Source organism: Misgurnus anguillicaudatus, chromosome 19, assembly GCF_027580225.2.
Source record: "Misgurnus anguillicaudatus chromosome 19, ASM2758022v2, whole genome shotgun sequence".
NCBI lineage: Eukaryota > Metazoa > Chordata > Actinopteri > Cypriniformes > Cobitidae > Misgurnus > Misgurnus anguillicaudatus.
The window spans coordinates 19,013,903-19,035,218 of NC_073355.2; the positions used below are offsets into that span (position 1 = coordinate 19,013,903).

At 37.1% G+C, this 21,316-nt stretch overlaps 1 protein-coding gene across 4 annotated transcripts; it reads left to right on the forward strand.

Annotated features, from left to right (window-relative positions):
- Window positions 1-3,471: 3,471 nt before the first annotated feature.
- grifin (galectin-related inter-fiber protein) lies at window positions 3,472-19,477 on the forward strand. Of its 4 annotated transcripts, XM_055190838.2 has the most exons (5): window positions 7,116-7,272; window positions 12,483-12,529; window positions 15,866-15,945; window positions 18,892-19,054; window positions 19,166-19,477. In XM_055190838.2, exons 2-5 carry the CDS (start codon window positions 12,518-12,520, stop codon window positions 19,328-19,330), a joined length of 420 nt encoding a protein of 139 aa, XP_055046813.2. In that variant the 5' UTR covers window positions 7,116-7,272; window positions 12,483-12,517; the 3' UTR covers window positions 19,331-19,477. The 4 variants fall into 4 exon arrangements, with proteins under 4 accessions (XP_073713153.1, XP_055046822.2, XP_055046813.2 ...); XM_073857052.1 differs by lacking the exons at window positions 7,116-7,272; window positions 12,483-12,529 and adding an exon at window positions 3,472-3,628; XM_055190847.2 differs by lacking the exon at window positions 12,483-12,529 and having other exon boundaries at window positions 7,112-7,272.
- The last annotated feature ends 1,839 nt before the right edge of the window (window positions 19,478-21,316 follow it).

Below are 21,316 nucleotides of genomic sequence, written 5' to 3' on the forward strand. Positions count from 1 at the left end.
AACCGTGGTATAAGCAAAATAATTGGCTCTGGTTCTTTGAATTATTAAAAAATAATGCACACTCCCGGTGTAACCGCTTCACGTTGTGCCACATAACCACCTTAGGTGTGCATTATTCTGGAATAATTCAACAGCCCGTTGTCAATTAACGTTTATTATAAGTCTCATTTGAATACTTGATTCTGACTGGCCAGTTGCAGATAACAACCGCTAATTTTTCAGCTCCCCTAGAGTTAAACATTCGATTTTTACTGTTTTGGAATCCATTCAGCCAATGTCCGGGTCTGGCAGTACCACTTTTAGCATAGCTTAGCATAATTCATTGAATCTGATTAGACCATTAGCATCGCGCCTTAAAAAAAATAAAAATATATATTTCGATATTTTTTCTATTTAAAACTTGACTCTTCTGTAGTAACTCTCATTCTGGCGTCCCCTGTTATTAAAAGTAACCAAGGGGACTATTTTCGGGGGCTGCGTAATATTATTGCGCCTGCTGCAGCCATGTTACAGCAGCAAAGTCCTTGATTATTACGCCAGACGTAAGAGAGTATAGTTCCTAGCCATACCTGCCTAGAAAATTGCAACTTTTAATTTTCTGTCTGTCTTATTACACAAAGTAACTACAGAAGAGTCAAGTTTTAAATCGGAAAAATATCGAAACTCTTTGGTTATTTTTTAGCGTGATGCTAATGGTCTAATCAGATTCAATTGATCATGCTAAGCTATGCTAAAAATGGTATACCGCCAGACCCGGAGATCGGCCGAATGGACTCCAAAATGGTAAAAATCAAAACTCTGAGGGAGCTGGAAAATTAGCATATTTTAAAAAAAAAAAGTGGAGTATCCCTTTAACAACCGCATAAAAATATCTTCTAATCCTTCCCTCTCCCTGAACAATGTCTAAGAAATGTTCAAACTTTATAAGCTGAAAGTAACTTCTCATATTATTTTCAAATACATTTGCTGTTTTCCTGACTTTTGTAAGTGACTAAGTTGGATAAAAGTTTGTTTGTATAGGAGCATATAAAAAAGCCTACATGTGATTGTATACAGATGAAATAAGTTAATGTGGTGTTTTATTGTAATAAAAATTCCAGGTTGGTTTTATTTAAAATGTTAAATGGCAATTTAATAAAAAAGATAATAACTACATGAAATAATTGCAAAAGTTAATGAAAACATTATATTTCAATCAGTGTGGTCACCCGAGTTTAGGCACAGGGTCTACCAGTTGTTGTCTGATGCTCCACCACCTGTAAAAGTCATTTGTACAGACGTTCTGCCAGAAAGCAGTTTGCAAATGTCTGAGGTAATCTAAATAAATAGTACGAAAGAAAGAAAAAAGAAAGGGTCTCCCCGATTCCTTATCTTGTGGGAACCCTGCTGAGCACCATAAGGCCTCTGTTTTGCTTGCTGCCATTTCGCTCTGTGAGATGAGCCCATTAAAAGCTGAGCAAACAGACGGCACTCCCGCTGTACTAACAACTCGCTCGTTCAACACACAGTTTGTCAAATGGCCGGAGTCATGAGCATATCCTGTGCGGCTAAACGCTTCACTGAAGAGCTGGACTTTAAAATGATGATAATTATTGTAAGTGCAGCATTAGGATACATTAGTTATGTCAGAGCGTGGTGGGTCTGAGGAAAGTTAAAATTAGGGAAGGTTAAAAGCTTTGGATTGTCAAGCCAGATATTGGTGATAAGCAAATATAGGTCAGTCCCGACGAGACACTCAGTCTGAACCTGATGGTGTAGACTGGAGGTCACATGGATCTCATTGGGAGCCTGTATGGTTTACCTTTTGGGGAGTGTTTTTATATTTTACAGAAGGCATTTTCCCGCAACTAACAGAAGGTTTTCCCAAACTTTTCTATCTTGTGCGGTCACTTTTAGTTGTTTCTCTCTCTTGTTTACTTTCCTATTCCCTTCTTGGTGACTTGGTTCAGTAGACAGGATGTTAAAAGTGTGTGTAAAATATCAACAGACCATTAAAGAGTTTGTTTAGCTGAGATTTAGAGATTCAAACTTTATGAGTCAACAAGTGAAAAAGTATACAGTTACTTCTGGATCTCTGTTCCTCTAAAATAAATCATGGCATCATCAGTGACACACTTACTAAAATAGAAATATTTGGCAATGTTATGTAAGTGGAGAAAATGTGTGCTGGATTTAAAAATATCTTTAAATGACCGGCTGGAGGAGAAAAATATATAACTCGCTCAAAATGATTTGAAAATCCAGAAAACACCTAATACTGTAGTAATATTTAGCAGTTCCTGTGAAAACTACAAGGTAATTTTACTGTTCCTGAATTCATAAAATATTTATCTATAAAAGTGTTAACGTTTCTTATCAGTGTGTTGCAGAATGGTGCCATTGTTTATTTCTTCAAAGCAGAAAGCCTAACAGAGCATGCTGGCAATGAAGAGCTAGCAGCACTTAACATCATGAATCTTGGACTTTGGTCCAAATAGATAAGACAAGAATAAGACGTTAATGCCAACAACTTTATATTGTCAAACTCTCTTAAGTAGCCGAAAGATCTTGATATAAAGTATATGATAAAGTTAACTGTACCAAACTGTTTTACTTCCTGTAGACCAAAGGTGTTTATTTCCTTTCAATGGTATTGACCAGGCTATAATGGGACATTCAAGTGGGACCTTATTAATGTTCAAAGCATGCAGTTTTGTTTTAGTGAGTGCATTTTATCCCAGAACTGTCTAGCAGATTTTTATGTGTCTTCATAAATCATATCTGCCCATTTTAATCCTTAGGGGTTTGTAATATCTCAGGAGAGTTCATAGAGTTCTCAGTTGTTGTTTTTTAAACATCAATTTTGTGTTTCTTCCGACATGTTTAGAAGAAGTAAAAATAGAAGCAAATAAAATAGTTGTTGACATACAGTTAGAGTATACAGCTGCATATAATTAATGTATTAGGCTACACAAAACATTATAAACATCCAGAAAACGCAGATGTGCTGTAAGCTGTTCGACATTTATTCAAAACAAAAATCAGAATAATGGAAAGCATTTTTAGCATTTGTAACAGTTTTTCTTTTACGACGGGCCGTTTAATTATTTGAAAATAATGCACATCCAAGGTGGTAATGCACCTTGGGTATGCATTATTTTCGAATAATTCAAAGGACCGGAGTCAATTACTCCATTTATCCCATGGTTACCACAGAAATTGCTCTTGTGGTTATTTTAAGACCCTTTACAGGTTAGGTGTGCGTTTTACAGAAAATTAATCAACACCCATGGGACATTTCTCAACCAATCAGAATAAAGCATTCAGCAGGCCCGTGGAGACTCCGTAATCGCCCACGTCACTGTGACGCCACCGCTCTAGCTGGAGGCAAAAAATAAGTAGGAACTTATAGCCGGTGCAATAAAAGTTTGAGGTTTTGACTTTATAATGTCGTCTTGTTGTGTTTTTGGCTTTCAGAATAGAAGGAACAGCACTTTTGGTTCAAAACTAAAGTTTTACTGGATCCTGGCAGACATCCCTTCACAGAAATCAAGAAGACAATTGTGGTTGAATGCGGTATGGCGGCGTTCAGATTGGACGGAGACGATCATAAATAATGCTCGTGTTTGCAGTGCACACTTCATATCAGGTAAAATAATCTATGCATACTGTATGGACTGGTGTGTTGGTTTTATCTAGTACAAATCAGCAAGTTTCTGTTTTATAGGTAAAAAAGTCATGAACCGCACTATTGTTTAGCTTAAATGTTAAACAAACATACAGCGAGTGTGTGCCATCCTTTGATGGTCTCTTAAAATAATCTACATTGCTAAAATTCCCCAAACCTCCCGAAAGTAATTCATATGTTGTCTAGGAAATATCCAAAACCTGGTTCAAATCGCAAGAGTTAATTTACAAAAATAGCTGTCACATTCCCGCAGAATCAGTGACGGCACATATTCGGACAGTTCCGAAACTTCTTCTGCATCCAGGTTTAATAAATCCCTCCTAAAATGTGCTAGCTTAAGCTTGTCAACATTGCCTCCGCGGCTCTTTCTGCCTCCAGCAAAGCCCCGCCCACACAAACACGTCACAATGTTTACCAACTGTAAAATGGTCTATAAATATATATATTGATTTAGATTTATAAAGAGATATAAATCTGCTAAAACTAGGCAGCCTCTGTGAATAAGCTAGCAAATATTTGAAACATTGTAAGAGATTTAATGAACCTCTCTGAATCTGGACAGCTCTTTGGTGGTCTGAAGTTATTAAGCTTGTGAGGTCTTTCCTGGGTGCTTAGTTTCACATTAAAGGATTTGTGATTGATCAGAGCTGCGCTCACAAGATTCACGAAAGCCTGCAGCACAGTGCTAGAGGAATGCATTTCTGCAGGGAGGTCTCCCGAGGGATGACTGTGTGCTGTAAGTACAGGGTAGTGATACCACATGCGCCGCTCCGCTCTTTAACAAACAAACGCACATAAGAGCTGCTGTCGTCTGCCCTGTGATTTGTGCAGAGTCAAGAGTGTGTGACCTGTTGCGGGTCAGGGGCAGTCTCTAAACAAACAGTAGAAGAGCGGCATGCTGCCTATTTACTGGCCTATCCTGATGACCATAGACAAATCAATAATGGGATCGATTTAACGCAATTATTATATCACCAAAGTTTAAGGGCACAAAAGCCTTATTCATGAACATTTCTGTATTGTATGTTAAATAATATATGTTAAAGTGCACATTTTTCATTGCTAAAAACCTTTTTTATGTATTTGGTATAATACAATGTGTTTGCGTAGTTTATGGTTAAAAAACATTTTTCACATACTGTACATTTTTGTAGCTCTAGATTTCTCTGTCTTCCTGAAACGCAGTGATTTTGTACAAAACTCATCGATTTGAAAAGCTCTGTGTCCCTGATTGGCCAGCTAATCTGTACATTGTGATTGGCCTGAATACCTCTGATGTTAGCCCGAAATGTGACGCTTCTTATCATGTTTGAAAGATTTGGTCACAGTGCAATGCTAACAGGAGTTAATTTACAGGCTGTGAGTCCAAGCGGGAGGAATTATGATAATTTCGTTCTTCTCTACATCACCAATCCCAGGAAGTAAACTGTTGCCTACAATCCGTGTGTTTGTTGTAGTCCAAGAAAAGAGATTTACGTTGGAGACGATAACTCGCGTCATTGTTTACTTCGGGGTATGTACATTTTACATATTGTTAACATGTACTAATCACACTTACACACCAAAGGAAATTTAAAAACATGAATCGGAAGATAGGTGCTTTTTAAAATCACATATGTAAATTATCCCATTGATGTGAATGCAGCAGTTTGTGTGAAAATGAAATTTTTTAGCGATTTGCACAAAAACAAATCTTCTTATCGCCGGTGTCCGGTGAAAACCACGTATGTCCATTTTGCAGATTTTGAGATTTTTCGACGGATTGAATGTCCGGGTTAATTTCTGTATACAGTATGCTTCATATATCTAAATGGCCAATGAAATGCAGTGAAATCATGTCATCTGATTTTCACGTATATCCATTTGGTGTCAATGCTGTCAATCACGCCACGTATCTCCCGCCCTGTGGAAGCATCTCGCCGGTCTCGTGAAGTTTAATCAAAGCTCAGCCCTGGAAAGCCGAATAAACATAGCCTGGTGAGACACTGACTTTCCTTCATCGAGGTAAACGTTTCCCCCCTGACGCCAGACGTACGTCTAAGAGTGACAAAATTACAGTAGGACTGTGCAAACAAAGTATCTGTCTAGCATTACCATGTCAGTGTATTGATTCATTGTCCCTTCATAGTTTGCAAGAGACATTAATAAATGTATAATAAATATTAAATAAACTAATCGTATTTAATAAACTAAGACGTAGGTTATTTAATAAACTGAGCGTATTCATCTGTCAATATGAAACGCGACTTGGCCATTCTAATTAATGATCGGAAGAACGCGTATCGACCACCGTTACTCTACAATATACACGTATGTCCATTTAAACTCAATTTTGGTCAAATGTGGATTATATCATTACACTGGCAAGAATATGGTTACATGTAAAGATGCCGTACCAAGTATGACAACGCTACATTCAACTGCTTTTGAAATACTGTGTTTTTTTCACTTCCTGAAAAGTAACTGTTTTGGACATACGTGAGTTTCATCGGGCAGCGACGTTATGTTTGTTGAATAAGTGCCAGAATTATCAATATATGAACCCAGTTTAAAAATTCTCATTGAATTATTTTAGGCTGACTAAATTTAATTGACTAAGTTATGCTATCAACATAGTAAATACTAGTTATTAATACAGTTGTTGTAACTGTATGTCTACAAATGTTTCTGAAAAACATACAGTAGTGAGACATACAGTAGCAACGCTGACATCGCAGGCACGCACGTCGAAATTCAGTTTCCACCCTCACGGGACTTTTACAATGCGTCTCATGCAATATCCACTCTTCCTCGCCGCATGGTTGTAGTATGTTTTTACTAAATACGACAATAAATACATCAAGTCCAACCATCGGAATCATTTGATATTTTGAGCTTTCAAACCGGTGTTTTTAGTTCGCAGCAACTGTTTGAAAATGTGTGTCACTTTCAACCAGTCAGTGTGCTTCCACTAAACTCTGGACACTAATGAAAGGTAGGTGGACATGAATATATATCTTTTATCTTGGTACTGAAACATGGTACTCTAAATCTATGGAGAAGAAGGTATTTAAATAAATCGTGGATATTTGGTCTGCTCTGTCTAGTCATGTGATAAATTTTGAGCTTTGGGGTTTTTGAAAATGTTGTGATCATACATACATACGGTAGCTGATACTTAATTTTTAATCACTTTCTTTGTAAACGGAGATCAAATAAAGACTTTTTCTGACTTATGCATCTAAAAATTTTCTAAGAACAAGAGATGTTACTTACTATAAAAGTGTTACTATAATTTTTTTTCCATTTCTAAAGAAACCACCCAACAGGTGACCCCACAGTGAAGCCCAAACAAACAGAGCTAAAGAAGAGGAGATCCGACAACCAATCAGATCTCTCAATGAATGTGTTTTGCCCCTTTGCTTTGTGGGTACCGATAGAGGCTGTCGAGCTGTTGCCATGACGATGAGCAAGCTGCTGCCTGTTAGAGTAGGACAGCTGAAGGATTTCTGCATAGTCATGTTCAGACAGCAGCTGGGACTAGCGCTGCTAATATGGCCTCCATCTGGACTTAGTTAGCCTATTGTATCGATGCATCTGTCCATCTGTTGTACATGGATATGCGTGTGAGTATTTCTGGCTTTTGTCAAAAACAGATAGCATGTCTATAATCATCAAAGCTGAATTTGTGCTTTCATAAATAATTTGATGTCGCTTTAGGGAACACAATATTATTCTCATGCTTTTCAGAGCTGTTGAAGAAAATCACATGACTTACATAAAAGCAAAGACCTGAAATGTTTTAGGATTAACACCCTAGCAACAACCATCCAGAAGACTAGCAAACGCAAACGAGTTTTCAAGCACCTCAAGTTTTCTTTAAAAATGTATAAACTGTTCATATCATCCATTTGAACACAGGTGGGATAACTCCTGATTATCTGACTGTCACATAGAAACTTGACTAAACCAGCCTGCTGTTTGACCTCTGCCAGAGGCCGGGTGAGAAAAACCCACCATCTCCATCAGGCTGCCCTCTCTGTCGTGGGATGTAACCTGGCCCCATCTGCACCATATGGCATACATTCACAAGGATCCGAGAGAGCAGCATCTCACGGCATCATTATGTAAATAGAGAGACTGAGATTGGTGGGAGAAGCCTCAGCCTTTCCTCATTATTATGCGTAGAGACAAAGACGCAACATAATGACGTAGCGCAGTGCTTTTGAAAACGGAGATGTCTGACGTCCGCGTATGTGGTTTTTGTCTGAACGCAAAAGACTCTCTTGGGAATGGGAGAGCTTTAACTTGGGACTGGGATGTAAACAACAAACTAGTAGAGCTTGTTGGAATGGGAACACGCTGCTATTGTCTCACGTCCTCTGTGTAGCCCATATGTCTGGCTTTGCTAGGTCGGCCTTCTCGACGATCTGCTTTATGAGCTGTTCCATGATGTGGTAAAACTGAAGCGTGACACATGCTGGTATATAGGCTAGTCGGTTTGTTTATAAGAGGAAGAAGAATGAGATCAGTTCACGGGCCTCTTTTGGCTCGGATTTGAGCATTTTTCATTTATTTAGGGAACATAATATGACTAGAGCTTCATTTAGCGAAGACCAGGTTTATTTGGTCTCGGCACTGTGGGAATATCGGTAGCGAGATGAAATAGTCTGGTTCTTGATCGTCGACAGATTAGGAGTGACTTCATATTACACTTGTCGTGTGTGAAAAGAAGCCTTTTTATGAGGGATCAATAAAATGTATAAACAATAGCATCAGTTTCTAGGAATTAAGTCTTAGAAAAGGGGAGGATGAAGCTGAGGAAAAGTCTACTATTGAGAGTCTCTATGGCTTGAATGGTCCAACTGGTGAGGTTGGAATTGTTAGCTTATGTTTTGTAGTATCCACTCTCAAAAAAAAAAAAACAAAGGTACAAAAGTTGTCACGGGGGCAGTACCTTTTCAAAAAGTACACTTTTGTACCTAAAAGGTGCAAATTGGTACCTCAAATGTACACGCTGGTACCTGAAAAGTACATATTTGTACTAAAATGGTACATATTAGGACCTTTTAAAAAGGTACCGTCCCAGGCATCAAATAAAAATGAAAAGATACGATCTAATAAGTACAATGTTATGTAGTAAGGTATCTGTATGTGACTATGCCTAAAAAAACTGTTTGTTATATCGTATCAAGTTAAAATCACAAACATTGTGTTTTGTGTCACACTTTTAGTGGTTTTACCAAAAACGGCCACTAGGTGTCAATAGTTTGCTGCATACTCTTGTCATAAATTAATAAATTATTGTTACTGCATTATTTTAGGTTTTGAAATATGAAAACTACATTCAATGATACATAGTATGTCAACATTTTTGAAGATTTATAATAGTGTTATGAATATATAATAATTTATATGCATTCCTATGGGGGGAGGTCATGTTACTACATTAATTCTATCATCAGATGACCTTGAAATATGAAAACTACATTCTGAGAGCTTTCCAGTGATATATAGTTTATCAAGATTTTTTTTTTGTTTAGAGTAGCGTTTTAGTGTCATAAATGTGTAAAAACAACCTTTTAGAAACTGACCATGTCATAATTCTCCCAAAATTGTGATGAAATATAAAAAATACACTCTTAGAGCTTTCCAATGATATAGAGTTTGTCAAGATTGTTTAGTTTTAAAACAAAGTATTAGTGCTATACATATATAAAAACAAATTGGGTCCACCTGTGGCTGTGTGACATTATAGAAACTGGCTCTCACTAGTCATATTTTTTCAAAAATGGTGATGAAATATGAAAACTTCACTCTTAGACCTTCCCAATGATATAAAGTTTGTCAAGATTTTTAGGTTATGGATAGGGTATTAGTGTTACAAATATATAATAACAAAGTTGGCCCACCTTTGGATCCATGGCATTATAGAAAATGTCTCTCACTTTGTCATTCTTTTACTGATGATAAATGAAATCTACACTCTTAGAGCTTTCAAACAATATATAGTTTGTCATGATTGGATAAGAATTCACATGCAAAACACTGATGTAAACATAGGCGTCCCGCTGGCGTGACAGTGACATTTAGCAAGATGTAAATTTTTTGAGGCACACTCTCTTCATAAATGAATCAATTACTCTCCCCACATAATTTATTTTATAAAACACTGTTGAAATATGTATTCTACAGGCTTAGACTTTTCCAATAACACATAGTTTGTCATGAAAAATATGCAAAATATTGAAGTAAGCTCACGGGACAGGCCACTTCAATAACAAAGTATGTAAACCCATTTATATGGTAATTTACACATCTTATTTTAGGCCTCTAAATGCTTAATTTGACACAGCATGTATCCTCTTTTCACCAGGAGGTCCTTGACCTGAAAAGGTTAAAGACCTCTGATCTACAGCATGCAATCATTTTGAACATAAGTAAATCTTTGTCGCCCTCTTATGGCTAAGTGTACAACTGCTTTAATCTCATGTTCTGTTAGGATTGGCTTTAGAGATAAATTCACCTATTATATACAATGCATTAAAAGTATGCACTGTTTTTGTTATGGGAAAGTACATTTAATTGGATTGAAAGAGTTGGGACATACTATAGGGCGGTGTTCTTCGGCCCTGGTCCTCGAGGACCCCCTTCCAGAAAGTTTTAGATGTCTCCTTATTTAAAACACCTGAACCAACTCATCAACCTCCTTCCAGAATGTCTCCCTAACAAGCTAATGAGTAAGATCAGGTGTGTTAATTAAGGAGACATCTAAAACATTTTGGAAGGGGGTCCTTGAGGACCAGGGTTGAAGAGTTCTGCTATAGGGAATACTAGGCTACTTGGTTTTATTAATATGTGAATTGGGATGACGGATTCTTTAAAGATACCCAAAGCAGTATGCATAAAACAGTGATACGTAATAGTCACATATTAATGACGTTAGATATTATCTTTTACATTACATATTTATGGGGGTTAAAGTTAATTTGAGAACAGTTAAAAAACATCATAAAAAGACAATAAATAACAATTTAAAATAGACAATTACTAATGAACCTCTAGGAAGTCTGCTGCTTTTCTTTGTTGTTTACTGTACACATCGGCTTCCTAAGATCACAAACAAAAGTACTTTCTTGGAAAATGTTTGCATTGGGTAATTAAAATGAACTTGTGTTTATAATCAGTACTCATTAGATTAGGAACAGTCATGAAGTTAATAGGTTCATTAGTGCACAATCTTTCATTGATATATACTGTAGCATTGTGATCATACAATAAATGCTTCCAAGAAACACACAAAACATGTCTTATTTTTCTAAAGCCAGCGGACATACACATATATGTGCAATGATTGTGATTTACTGTTTACTATCCTCCAAGGAATTACCAATTAAAATGTACGCATGGTAATGTAATTAAACCTCATGCAGATGCAAATGCAAATTTCCTCAAGTCATTTTCTGTGATGAGAACATATGAACACCGGCAGCTGTGAGACCTGGTAGCCAAAACAATTATGGGACTCTTTTGAGGGCATAGAGAAAGTCATGTATTTTTCTTATGTTTATTTGTGTTTTAAACTACACCAGAGAGATACCATTTGCCTACAGCCATCATATAATACAACCTTCCACCCGACCGTACTACAGTACCTCATCCTCCCTCTCTGACCTAATGCATGTGTATATTCAGATATCTATCTGCCTTTCTGATAATATCTTTTCCACATGACTCCTATGCATCTTTTGGATTTAAAATGCAGACTTAACCAGAAACCATTTGTTCTCACTGTGCATCTGGGCTTGTGGTACCCGAAAGGCACTTCACAGCTTTATATGAGATGTAATCTAGCAGAATGGAGCCCCTGGCATGCACAGAGATGGCATCGTACTGTGATCAGAATGCGTCTATGTCCTTGCTCTTATTGCAGGGGTGGAGGGAGATGTTTAGGGTGGAGCCCGCCTGGCCAACTGATGACAACTAAATCACACAGCGGGGCTTTAAAATGATGATGGGTGTCAGAAAGTGGAAACGGTGATTTTGTGTCCAAAGGCTATAGTGATAGTATAGTAATAGTAAAGACTGAAACTAGTGATATAAGACAAAGATATTTTATTCATGAACGTTTTCATTTGTTTCTCTCATCATGGAGTTGTTTTGAGGTATGGGCGCTATTCATTTTGCAGCAGTAAGCTTAGATGAGCTTTAGTAAGCCATTGTGTCTAAACACAGACAGGAAATTCCTGAGGGCTGGCAGATTTGATGGACTACAAAGCCAAAGCAGACACCCAGATGGGTAGTTGTTTAATCTCCAGGATCAGCGACCAATCATACGGCAGAACAGAAAAAAACTTGGGAAAACGTCACATGGCACGTTTCACTCACTGCCGATGTCGACACTTTCTCTCCGTGAGCTCATCAAAATCACATTATCTTTCCCCCCGAATAATGTATACACTCCAATGCCTGAAAAACAAATTCCATGATTCACTGCAATGATGATGTTTTATGTTTCATTATGAGCAATGGTTCATTAACTATAGCCGCTCTCATTATTTCCATATACAATATCCATTATATATCAAATCCTGGACGTGATGTTTATGCAACAAGTGAAGAAAGTGATTTTGAACTAATGTCATTTTTTTGGCTGTCTATCACAACAATCTCATATTGCAGTGCAACTATTGTATTGTATTTTTACATTAAGTGCCGTGTTTTGTTATGCATGAACTCAAAGCTCGCACACGAAAGCCTTGATCCTATAAAACCTCATCCCTCACGTGGTGTCACCATCTCTTTAAATGATCTCTCTGCTCCAAAACAAATCCAGCTGGAAGCTGATCAATACGCAGCGCTGCAGAAAAGATGACATTACGGGTAAGAAAAACACTCTTTGCTGAACTGCAAACAGATTCAGGTCAGGTCTGGTTACTTTGTTGTGTAACGGCTAAATATTGCAACATTTATTTACCTTCTCGCACATATACTAACATATACTTAAGCAATTCAACGCATATGTTTGCACTAGTTTGAGTGTTATTTAAACATGTTAAATGGGTTTATTTGATATATATATTGGCTTTAGAATACCTTCTTTTTATGCAGACTAAAGGGACAGTTCACCCAAATAAAGATATTTATGTCATTATCTGGGACCTGTCTGTGAAATCCAAGCTTAAGAGTCTCATTATCTACACTGTCAGAAATAGTCCCAGCTATCACTGGGTTGGTAGGTAATCTTTCAAAAAGTAGACTTTTGCACTTAAAGAGACCTCAGAGAAATAGTATTAAAGAGTGCATAATAGGTCCTCAGATGTACAGTATATACTGTATTTGGTACCAAATGTATAAATCTTAATGGTACATCATATGACCTTTTTAAATGGCGTACTGCCGTGATATTAAAGGGACATTACACTTTTTTTGAAAATATGCTAATTTTCCAGCTCCTCTAGAGTTAAACATTTAATTTTTACCGTTTTGGAATCCATTCAGCTGATCTCTGGGTCTGGCGGTTCCACTTTTAGCATAGCTTAGCATAATCCATTGAATCTGATTAGACCATTAGCATCGGGCAAAAAAACAACCAAAGAGTTTCAATGTTTTTCCTACTCTTCTGTAGTTACATCGTGTACTAAGACTGACAGAAAATTAAAGTTGTGATTTTCTAGACAGATATGAACTATACTCTCATTCTGGCGTAATAATCAAGGACTTTGCTGCTGTAACATGGCTGCAGCAGGTGTAGTGATATTATGCAGCAGCCAAAAACAGTCCCCTTGGTTCCTTTCAATGGCATGGGACTACTTTCGGGCAGTGCGTAATATCACTATGCCTGTTGCAGCCATGTTACAGCAGCAAAGTCCTTGATTATTACGCCAGAATGAAAGTATAGTTCCTAGCCATATTTGCCTAGAAAATCGCAACTTTTAATTTTCCGTCGGTCTTAGTACACATTGTAACTACAGAAGAGTCCATTTTTAAATAGGAAAATATTGAATCTCTTTGGTTATTTTTTTGCCCAATGCTAATGGTCTAAACAGATTCAATGGATTGTGCTGGGCTATGCTAAAAGTGTTAGCGTCAGACCCGGAGATCAGCTGAATGGATTCCAAAACGGTGAGAATTGGATGTTTGACTGTGGGGGAGCGGAAAAATTAGCATATTTTCAAGAAAGTGGAATGTCCCTTTAAAGATATCAAGTTTATATTTTCACATAATGTTCTTTACATTAATGTTCTTTACATACATGTCATGTTTCATTTTCATTGCATGGAAAATGTATAAGGAACATGAATCGAGTTGGCTGTCAGTCCATAAGATTCAGCTATTTATGTACCCTTTACAAGAGAAAAATTACACTGTTAAAAAATGCTGTAATTTATACAGCTGTTTGCCAGTAACTTACTGTATATTTACATTTATGTTATTTACAGGCAACAGTTTGTTCAAAGTTAAATGAACATTAAACATTAACAAGTCTTTGCCTTTACAGAATAAAACTATACAATAACAGCCTCAGGCAAAGCATTCTGGGAACCAGAGATACTCATCAACCTTTTTGGGTTTTTTTCTGGTTCCCAGAATTCTTTGCATGAGGCTGTTGTTTTAATTTTATTCTGTTAAGTTAAAGACTTGTTAATGTTCATTTAAATTTAATGTTCATTAAAACTGTAAGTTTTAATCTACAGTAAATTACTGCCAAACAGCTGCCAGTAATACTGTAATTTCTACAGACATTTTTTTACAGTGTAAGCATACAGATTTATTAGTCATTTAGTAAAATAATTTTATTTTGGGGTGATGTATCCCTATAGCCCCTCATATGCAAAGATCATCAGTCAGCCTCTCTCTCTCTCTCTTTCTGTTTGCTAAACTAATGATGCTTTAATTATTTTCTATGTGGCTGCACTCAGAGTAATGGGGACATTAAATAGCCATGGTTTCAGTTTAAAGAGCAATCCATCAATACCTGTAAAACACCAGAAATCAGCTCAGTGTCCTTTCAAAGATCATTGACAGGGGTGCTTCAGCCATAATTTTATTTCCATCATATCTTTTGAATACTTTCTTTTGCATATATACTGCTAATTTATTTTGTAATTCTGAGGCATGAAATCTTAAAACGACTTTAGTGCCTACATTGGATCCAGTCACTGCAGCTCAGAGGCAATAAACACAGAAACCGTGACAGGTTTTGAAATTCCCCCCTCGGTTACTCAGACAGTCCACACACACCAAGATCTATGAATGTGGCTTATAATCCAAATAACAGCATGTGGCTAATAAATTAAAGTCTCGGATGAAGCAGGTGCTGACCAATAAAGCTGAACTGATACTGCGGACACAAGCTATGTGCCTCTGCATCTTGGTTGCATTAAAAATCTCTCATGTGTCTTCTTTATCCATCACTGATTTTAATATTTTCTGTGTGTGTGTGTGCAATTCTGCTACCAGCCAGCCCTGTTCCTTCTCTCCGCCTCAATCAACTGCATGCTTTCATGAGAAGAAATGATAATATGTGAAAGTAACACCTTCCTGGAGCTTACTTTTTTATTTATAGCATCATTTTATGGACTTGGAATTGTTTTGACCTCAGTTCAGTTCATTTTCGCCAGAACTAATTTAAAATTATGGGCCACTCATTTTATTCAGATATAATGGATGAGACCGGTTACACCAAGGTCAAAAAGTCCTAGCGGCAGGTTAGATAAATGAAATAATAGTGCTTATATTATGTAAGTAGAACATGTACTTTCAGGCTACAAAATATTGCTTTAATTTTTTCATTTCTTTCATAACCAACTGAAACCATGTAGCATAAAATAGGTCTATTCATTTCTGATCAAGTCGGAGATGTGATTTCTGAATGGAGGCCGTGGGGTAATTGGAAAATTTTTTATTCATCTGCATTCTGGTTTTCCAGGACTTTAAATAGGCACACAAATCAATTTGACTAGATATGAGCCGATTACCTTGCATTATGGACAGATTGAGAAAAGTGTTAACTTATCTTTGTGTCAAAAAAACGCCCTGTAATTTGTTTGCTAAATTTAATTTATTTCTTTAATATATGCTATATACACACATGTATGGCATTGTATCCCAGATCTCTAGTTAACAATATTGGCAATTAAAACCACATATCAATTAACCACTGTTTCGTTTTACTTGCTAAAAGTGACAATGTTTGTAATGTTTTTATTGCTTCAGTTTGAGGCTTTCTGTCCTGATGGTCTGTGTCCAGGATGGTCTTTCCTTCTGAAGGGAGAAACCCCAGCAGAAGCCAACAAGTAAGTCTTTCTAAACAACCTAACTTAACATTTGTCCATTAACTACTGTAAAACACTCTTAGGTAGGCACACCGTCAGAAAATAATGGTCATAAAATGGTCCCAAGCTGTCACTGGGGCAGTACCCTTTAAAAAGGGTCCAAATATGTTCCATTTGCATTTGGTTCCAATATGAACTCTTTAGGTGGACATGGTGTACTTTTTAAAGCGTCAGCTATAGGGACAATTTTTTTGACCATCTGACAGTACAAACAGAATAGGATAGGTGAACAGAAGATAGCTTTTGTTGTGATGGAGCTGAATTTTTTTTGATTTTGCATTTGTTTTATTTATATACTGTAGTCGTCTCTGTTATCACTCATTGGAATTGACAATGAGATCCCCCAGTGAGCCATCTAAGAGCGAGACTTTAGCCAAATAAGGCTGTCGGCAGACTTTGAATAATCTTAAAAGGCAACATGATATCAAATTGACCCTTTTAACTCTTTTACCGCCATTGACAGCTAACTCGTCGTCAATTAAGAGAAAACGCTTCCCTGCCAATGACGAGTATTTACGGCAATTCATATGTCTGTTATTATCCACCAGGTGCTGCTCTTACCCAACTGCTTAAACAGGGAAGCATCTCATTAGGCCAAACAGTAAAAACTCTGTGTATGTTTTGAAGATCGCTCTGCATCTGATCTCTACCAAGTTCTTCACAAAAATGCAATTATCTCAGCTTTTTTGCTCAAAATGTGGTATTTTTGAAGAAACCTACTCATATTTGAAAGTAGGAATGTCATGATTCTCCAAATCTTTGATTCGGTTACATTTTCGATTCCAAGGTCATGATTCGATTCTCGACTATTACTTTTTTTTGAAAGCACAAAAAAATGCTATGCCCTTTTTAGACTAGACTTTTATGAAATATAATATCTGTCCTTGAACCAGGATGTGCCCTGGCATGTTAATCGTACTGCCAGTGGAAAAATATGGTACATGCACATACCTGATAAAACCAAACTTCCTGTCAGATGAACATCCCAGTCAGTGCTTTGCACCTTAAAAACATGCTTTGATTACATCAGACGAGATTGTGAGACTATAATACCCAAATAAGTCATTTTTAAATGCTTTTTTCATAACTTTTAAGCAACTAAAATAAGTTGTTGTGAAACAGATCTGAGTTCAGAGAAACGACCAGTCCTGGCACAGACGCCACTTTGCTGTGCACGCACGCTTGCTCTGATTGAGTTCAGCTGAAGGCGCTTGCTGTTTTTTTCCCCATCTAAAGAGCAGCTCGCGTGGTGTCTTTTAACTGGCTGTAGCTAGCTAAGTTAGAGGAAGTTGACTCACAGCATTCAACACAGGGTTTTTTTCTGCTTGGCAAGCTGACCGGACGTGACATGGGGCCATGGCAGCATCAACGATTCCATTTTTTTTCAAAGTTTAAGGTTTTGACTTAATTTTGATCGATTTCGATTTAAAATTGAAATTGTGACCCCCCCATTTGATAGGTGATAAAAGAGAATATATAAAGATAGGAGGAAACTTTTTTTGAAAACAGAGGGTCTTTCATTTGATATATTTTATGTTTACATGTTTAAAGAAGAACATTTTCTGAAAGGCATTAAACTTATGTGAAAATCATAAAAAATGCTGGCGCTGGCTGACAACTTTTTTTAAAAACGCTGGCAAGGAAAGAGTTAACTCAGCATGTTCTTACTGAAAGGGGGTGTGTACACCAAAGCGTTTAAATGCGTCTGAAATGGCATGCGGCCGCTTGCCAGCGTTTTTTTAGCTAAGCGCTTTGGTTGCTATGATACTTCTGTTTAGGTTATCAGTCATTGAACGATGTGCCTGTTGGTTGTTGTGATGTTTGTCCTGCCCCTCCTCCACTGTGATTGGACAGCTGAACGTGAAACGTGACATTGAGGAGCTGAGAGTTTCACCCAAAGTTGAACATTTTGCAAAAAAGCAGAGTGTCGGCTTTCAGAGAGGACAAAACCCGCCATCTGCTACCTTTTTTAAAAGTGCATCGCTTCTATTTGAAATAATTGAACACATTCGCTTTAGGTGTAAAAGCTTTGGTGTACACTCCCCTTAAATGAATTACTGAGGGGCATAATTGCAAAAATATTGTCTTTTAAATCGAAATGTAATAACTTGTTTTTCCTCTGAAATAGCTTTCCTGTTCCACAGATTATAGGAAAATGTTAATCAATATCCAGATGAGCTGTTTAGGCATTTTAGCAAACCTTCATTCAGCTCTGCCTCAGTCATGATCTGTCAATAATCCAGTACCGTCCAACATTTGTTTCGAACTGATACGCTTTGTTTCACTAAGGAATACATCACAAAAAAATAATTTATTAGGTTGTCATAAAGTAAAGCATTAATGTAGACACTTTCTCAGACTAATAGAGTAAGTTACCAGCACAGAGGTTAAAGTTTGTGAACAAACTTTGATGGTGGCTTGACAAAGGCCACGGGTAAACATGCACGGGCATATGCCGGACCGTAATCTGACTCATCAGTGTTGCTTCCTCATCAGACCCAGCAAAGTCTGTGAGAATTTTGACAGTTTACAAATTCCGTAAGTGTGATCCCTTGGAAAAGATATAGCAACCAAACTCAGATCAGTCTGAACACTTTTGTGTGAAGACTGAAAGTTTGGTGGATGTAGTTTGAAAGCTCTAAAATTAGTTACAGTTAACAGTTCAGTGAGAAGAAAAATAAGAATAAGCTTAAAAGCTATAACAATATGTTATTGTCAAGCCAACATAATAATGTAACAACAATGGCGTTATATTCTGAACAGTTGCCCCCCATTCCTCACCCCCCAATGATGTGATGGGAGAGAGTCTTGTGATATTCTTATCACAGCCCTTCAACCAGCTGTCTAAGACTCAGATTTGGCCAAAATAATTCTGTTCATTATAGTATGTGTCTTTCTGTCCCCTAGGTTTGAGATTAATTTCCTGTGTGACAGGGATGACAGAATAGCCTTCCACTTCAAACCTTGCTTCACTGAGTCAGATATCATCTGCAACTACTTCATGGCAAACAACTGGGGAAAAGAAGAGAGATGCAGCAATTTTCCCTTTGGGCTAAAAGAGCCTTTCCAGGTGATAAAGTGTCATAGACATCTTTATTGACAAAGTATGACATGCAATGAAATGTGTTTTGATCAAAATGGATGGTGGTTTTACCAGCATTGATGCTTTGTCTCTCAACAGATTGAAATCTACTCTGACAACGAATACTTTTATGTTTACGTTGACGACACCAAGATTATGCAATATAAGCACCGCGTGGAAGACCTTAAGAACATCACTAAAGTACAAGTGGTTAATGACGTCAATATCTCATCTTTAGAGATCACCAAAAAACATTATTACTGAGGCTGTGTATTAAGTGTGTGACATGTTGAGCGCTATGACAGCTACACAAGCAGTGTACCACTTTATTCCTGGTAAATGTGTGGTTATCTGTATTGATGTGCCTTCATATTCATAAAAACCTAAGAATAAATTCAATGTTTGAATAGACTCATCCTATGAGCTACCAGGTAAATGTAACTATTTAAAAAAAACTATTTTTTCTAGGTTTGTGAAGTTTTAAGAAATACTTTTTCTTGGTTTCCTCAGGCACCTCCTAAATACAAGACAGACTCTTAAAATCGAGTTTTGGAGACAAAAGTCTCCATTAAATGTACTGCCTCTAGCATTTAGCTCCTAAATAAATGCTGTGTTATCGAGTTTTTTACCCCTTTCAAAATTAAAACAGAATTGGTAATCAGATCTTAACCACTTTCACAGATGAGAACTGGGCATAAAAGCCCTTCATACCTCATTTATCTGTGCCCTCCATGCACTAATGCAGTTTAAGTTAGTGCACATGCAGAATTTATTGGACAAAGACTAAATTGTCCAAATTCAACCCAGATCTTGATATTATATGTGACAGAACTTTCTGGCTTTGCCCAGCACTGAACTCTTTATTTGACGTTAATCTTAAATCTATTTCTGCTATGTTTCTTTTGGACATTGAACCATGCTTCCCACTGTATTGCAGCAGCATGAAGTTAAAACAACTTGGTTATGCAAGTCAATTCAACCTTTTAAGTTTTTACTTAATTTGTTAAGGTAAAGTAACATAAAAATATATGTTGATTTGATATCATTTTTACACTGTAGCTTTATTTGGATTCAACACTAAAAATACACTCAAATGCCCTAACAATCTTAAATCGTCATTGGATGCATGACCATTTGCACTTTACACTAAGAATGCTTAGTAACATTGAAAATTTTATTTGGGTATTTGGCAACCCATTCTACAGTACTTTAAAGGACAAGTTCGGTATTTACACTTAAACCCCTGTTTTCAGATTGTTTATGATGAAATAGAACAGTTTTGACTGAAATTTCGACATATGATGCTGGCCCGAGAATTTTCGGGTGTTTCTTGTATCACCTCCCACCTCTATAATGGCTATATAGGTGCAGAGGAACAATCCTTCCTAAAATGCATTAAACTTTCATTTACAAAGACGTGAAACTCACCGAGTGGTCAGGGGTGTTCACTGATATGCTCACACAAAAGATGCTTTCCAACAGGTTTTATCGTAGTTTTGTCCAACTCCATTGACTTGTATTAGATGTGCTGTGAGGTACAGTATTACTCCGCGCCGGGAACTTTGTTTGTATTCTTGCAATTGGCAAAGGTGGATTATCGCCACCATCTGGGCTGGAGTGTCTATTATTCAAGCTCTCAGAGGAAGAATATACGGGTGTGAGGCATTTGGAAAAATAGATCCACAAGTTTACAACAAATGGTAAAACAGCTGTTGGAAAGCATCTTTTGCAGCGATTTTTGTGTGAGCATATCAGTGAACACCCCTGACCACTCGGTGAGTTTCACGTCTTTGTAAAACGAAAGTTTAATGCATTTTAGGAAGGATTGTTCCTGTGCACCTATCCATTGTAGAGGTGGGAGGTGAAACAACAAGCACCCGAAAATTCTGAAAACAGGGCTTTAAGTGTAAAATACTGAACTTGTCCTTTAAAGAAAAGCACTAATTTTTCTCTGGAATGCACTTTTTTGAGTATTTGGCCTTTGTTGCTTCCTTCCCTCAACTCTGAGAATGTGAAATATTTTTGTCTGAGCTTGTGCTGCTATTTCTCGCATTATGTCAAAACAAATACTGACTTCTATTTGGTCAATTCCTTTTGTTAAAAAAGTTTCAATAAAAAGAGTTCAACTAAATAAGCACTAAATATAAGAGTACACATAGCTAGCCTACCTGTTACTTAAAGGGGTCATAGCGTGAAAATGACTTTTTCCATGTTTAAGTGCTATAATGGGTCCCCAGTGCTTCTATCATC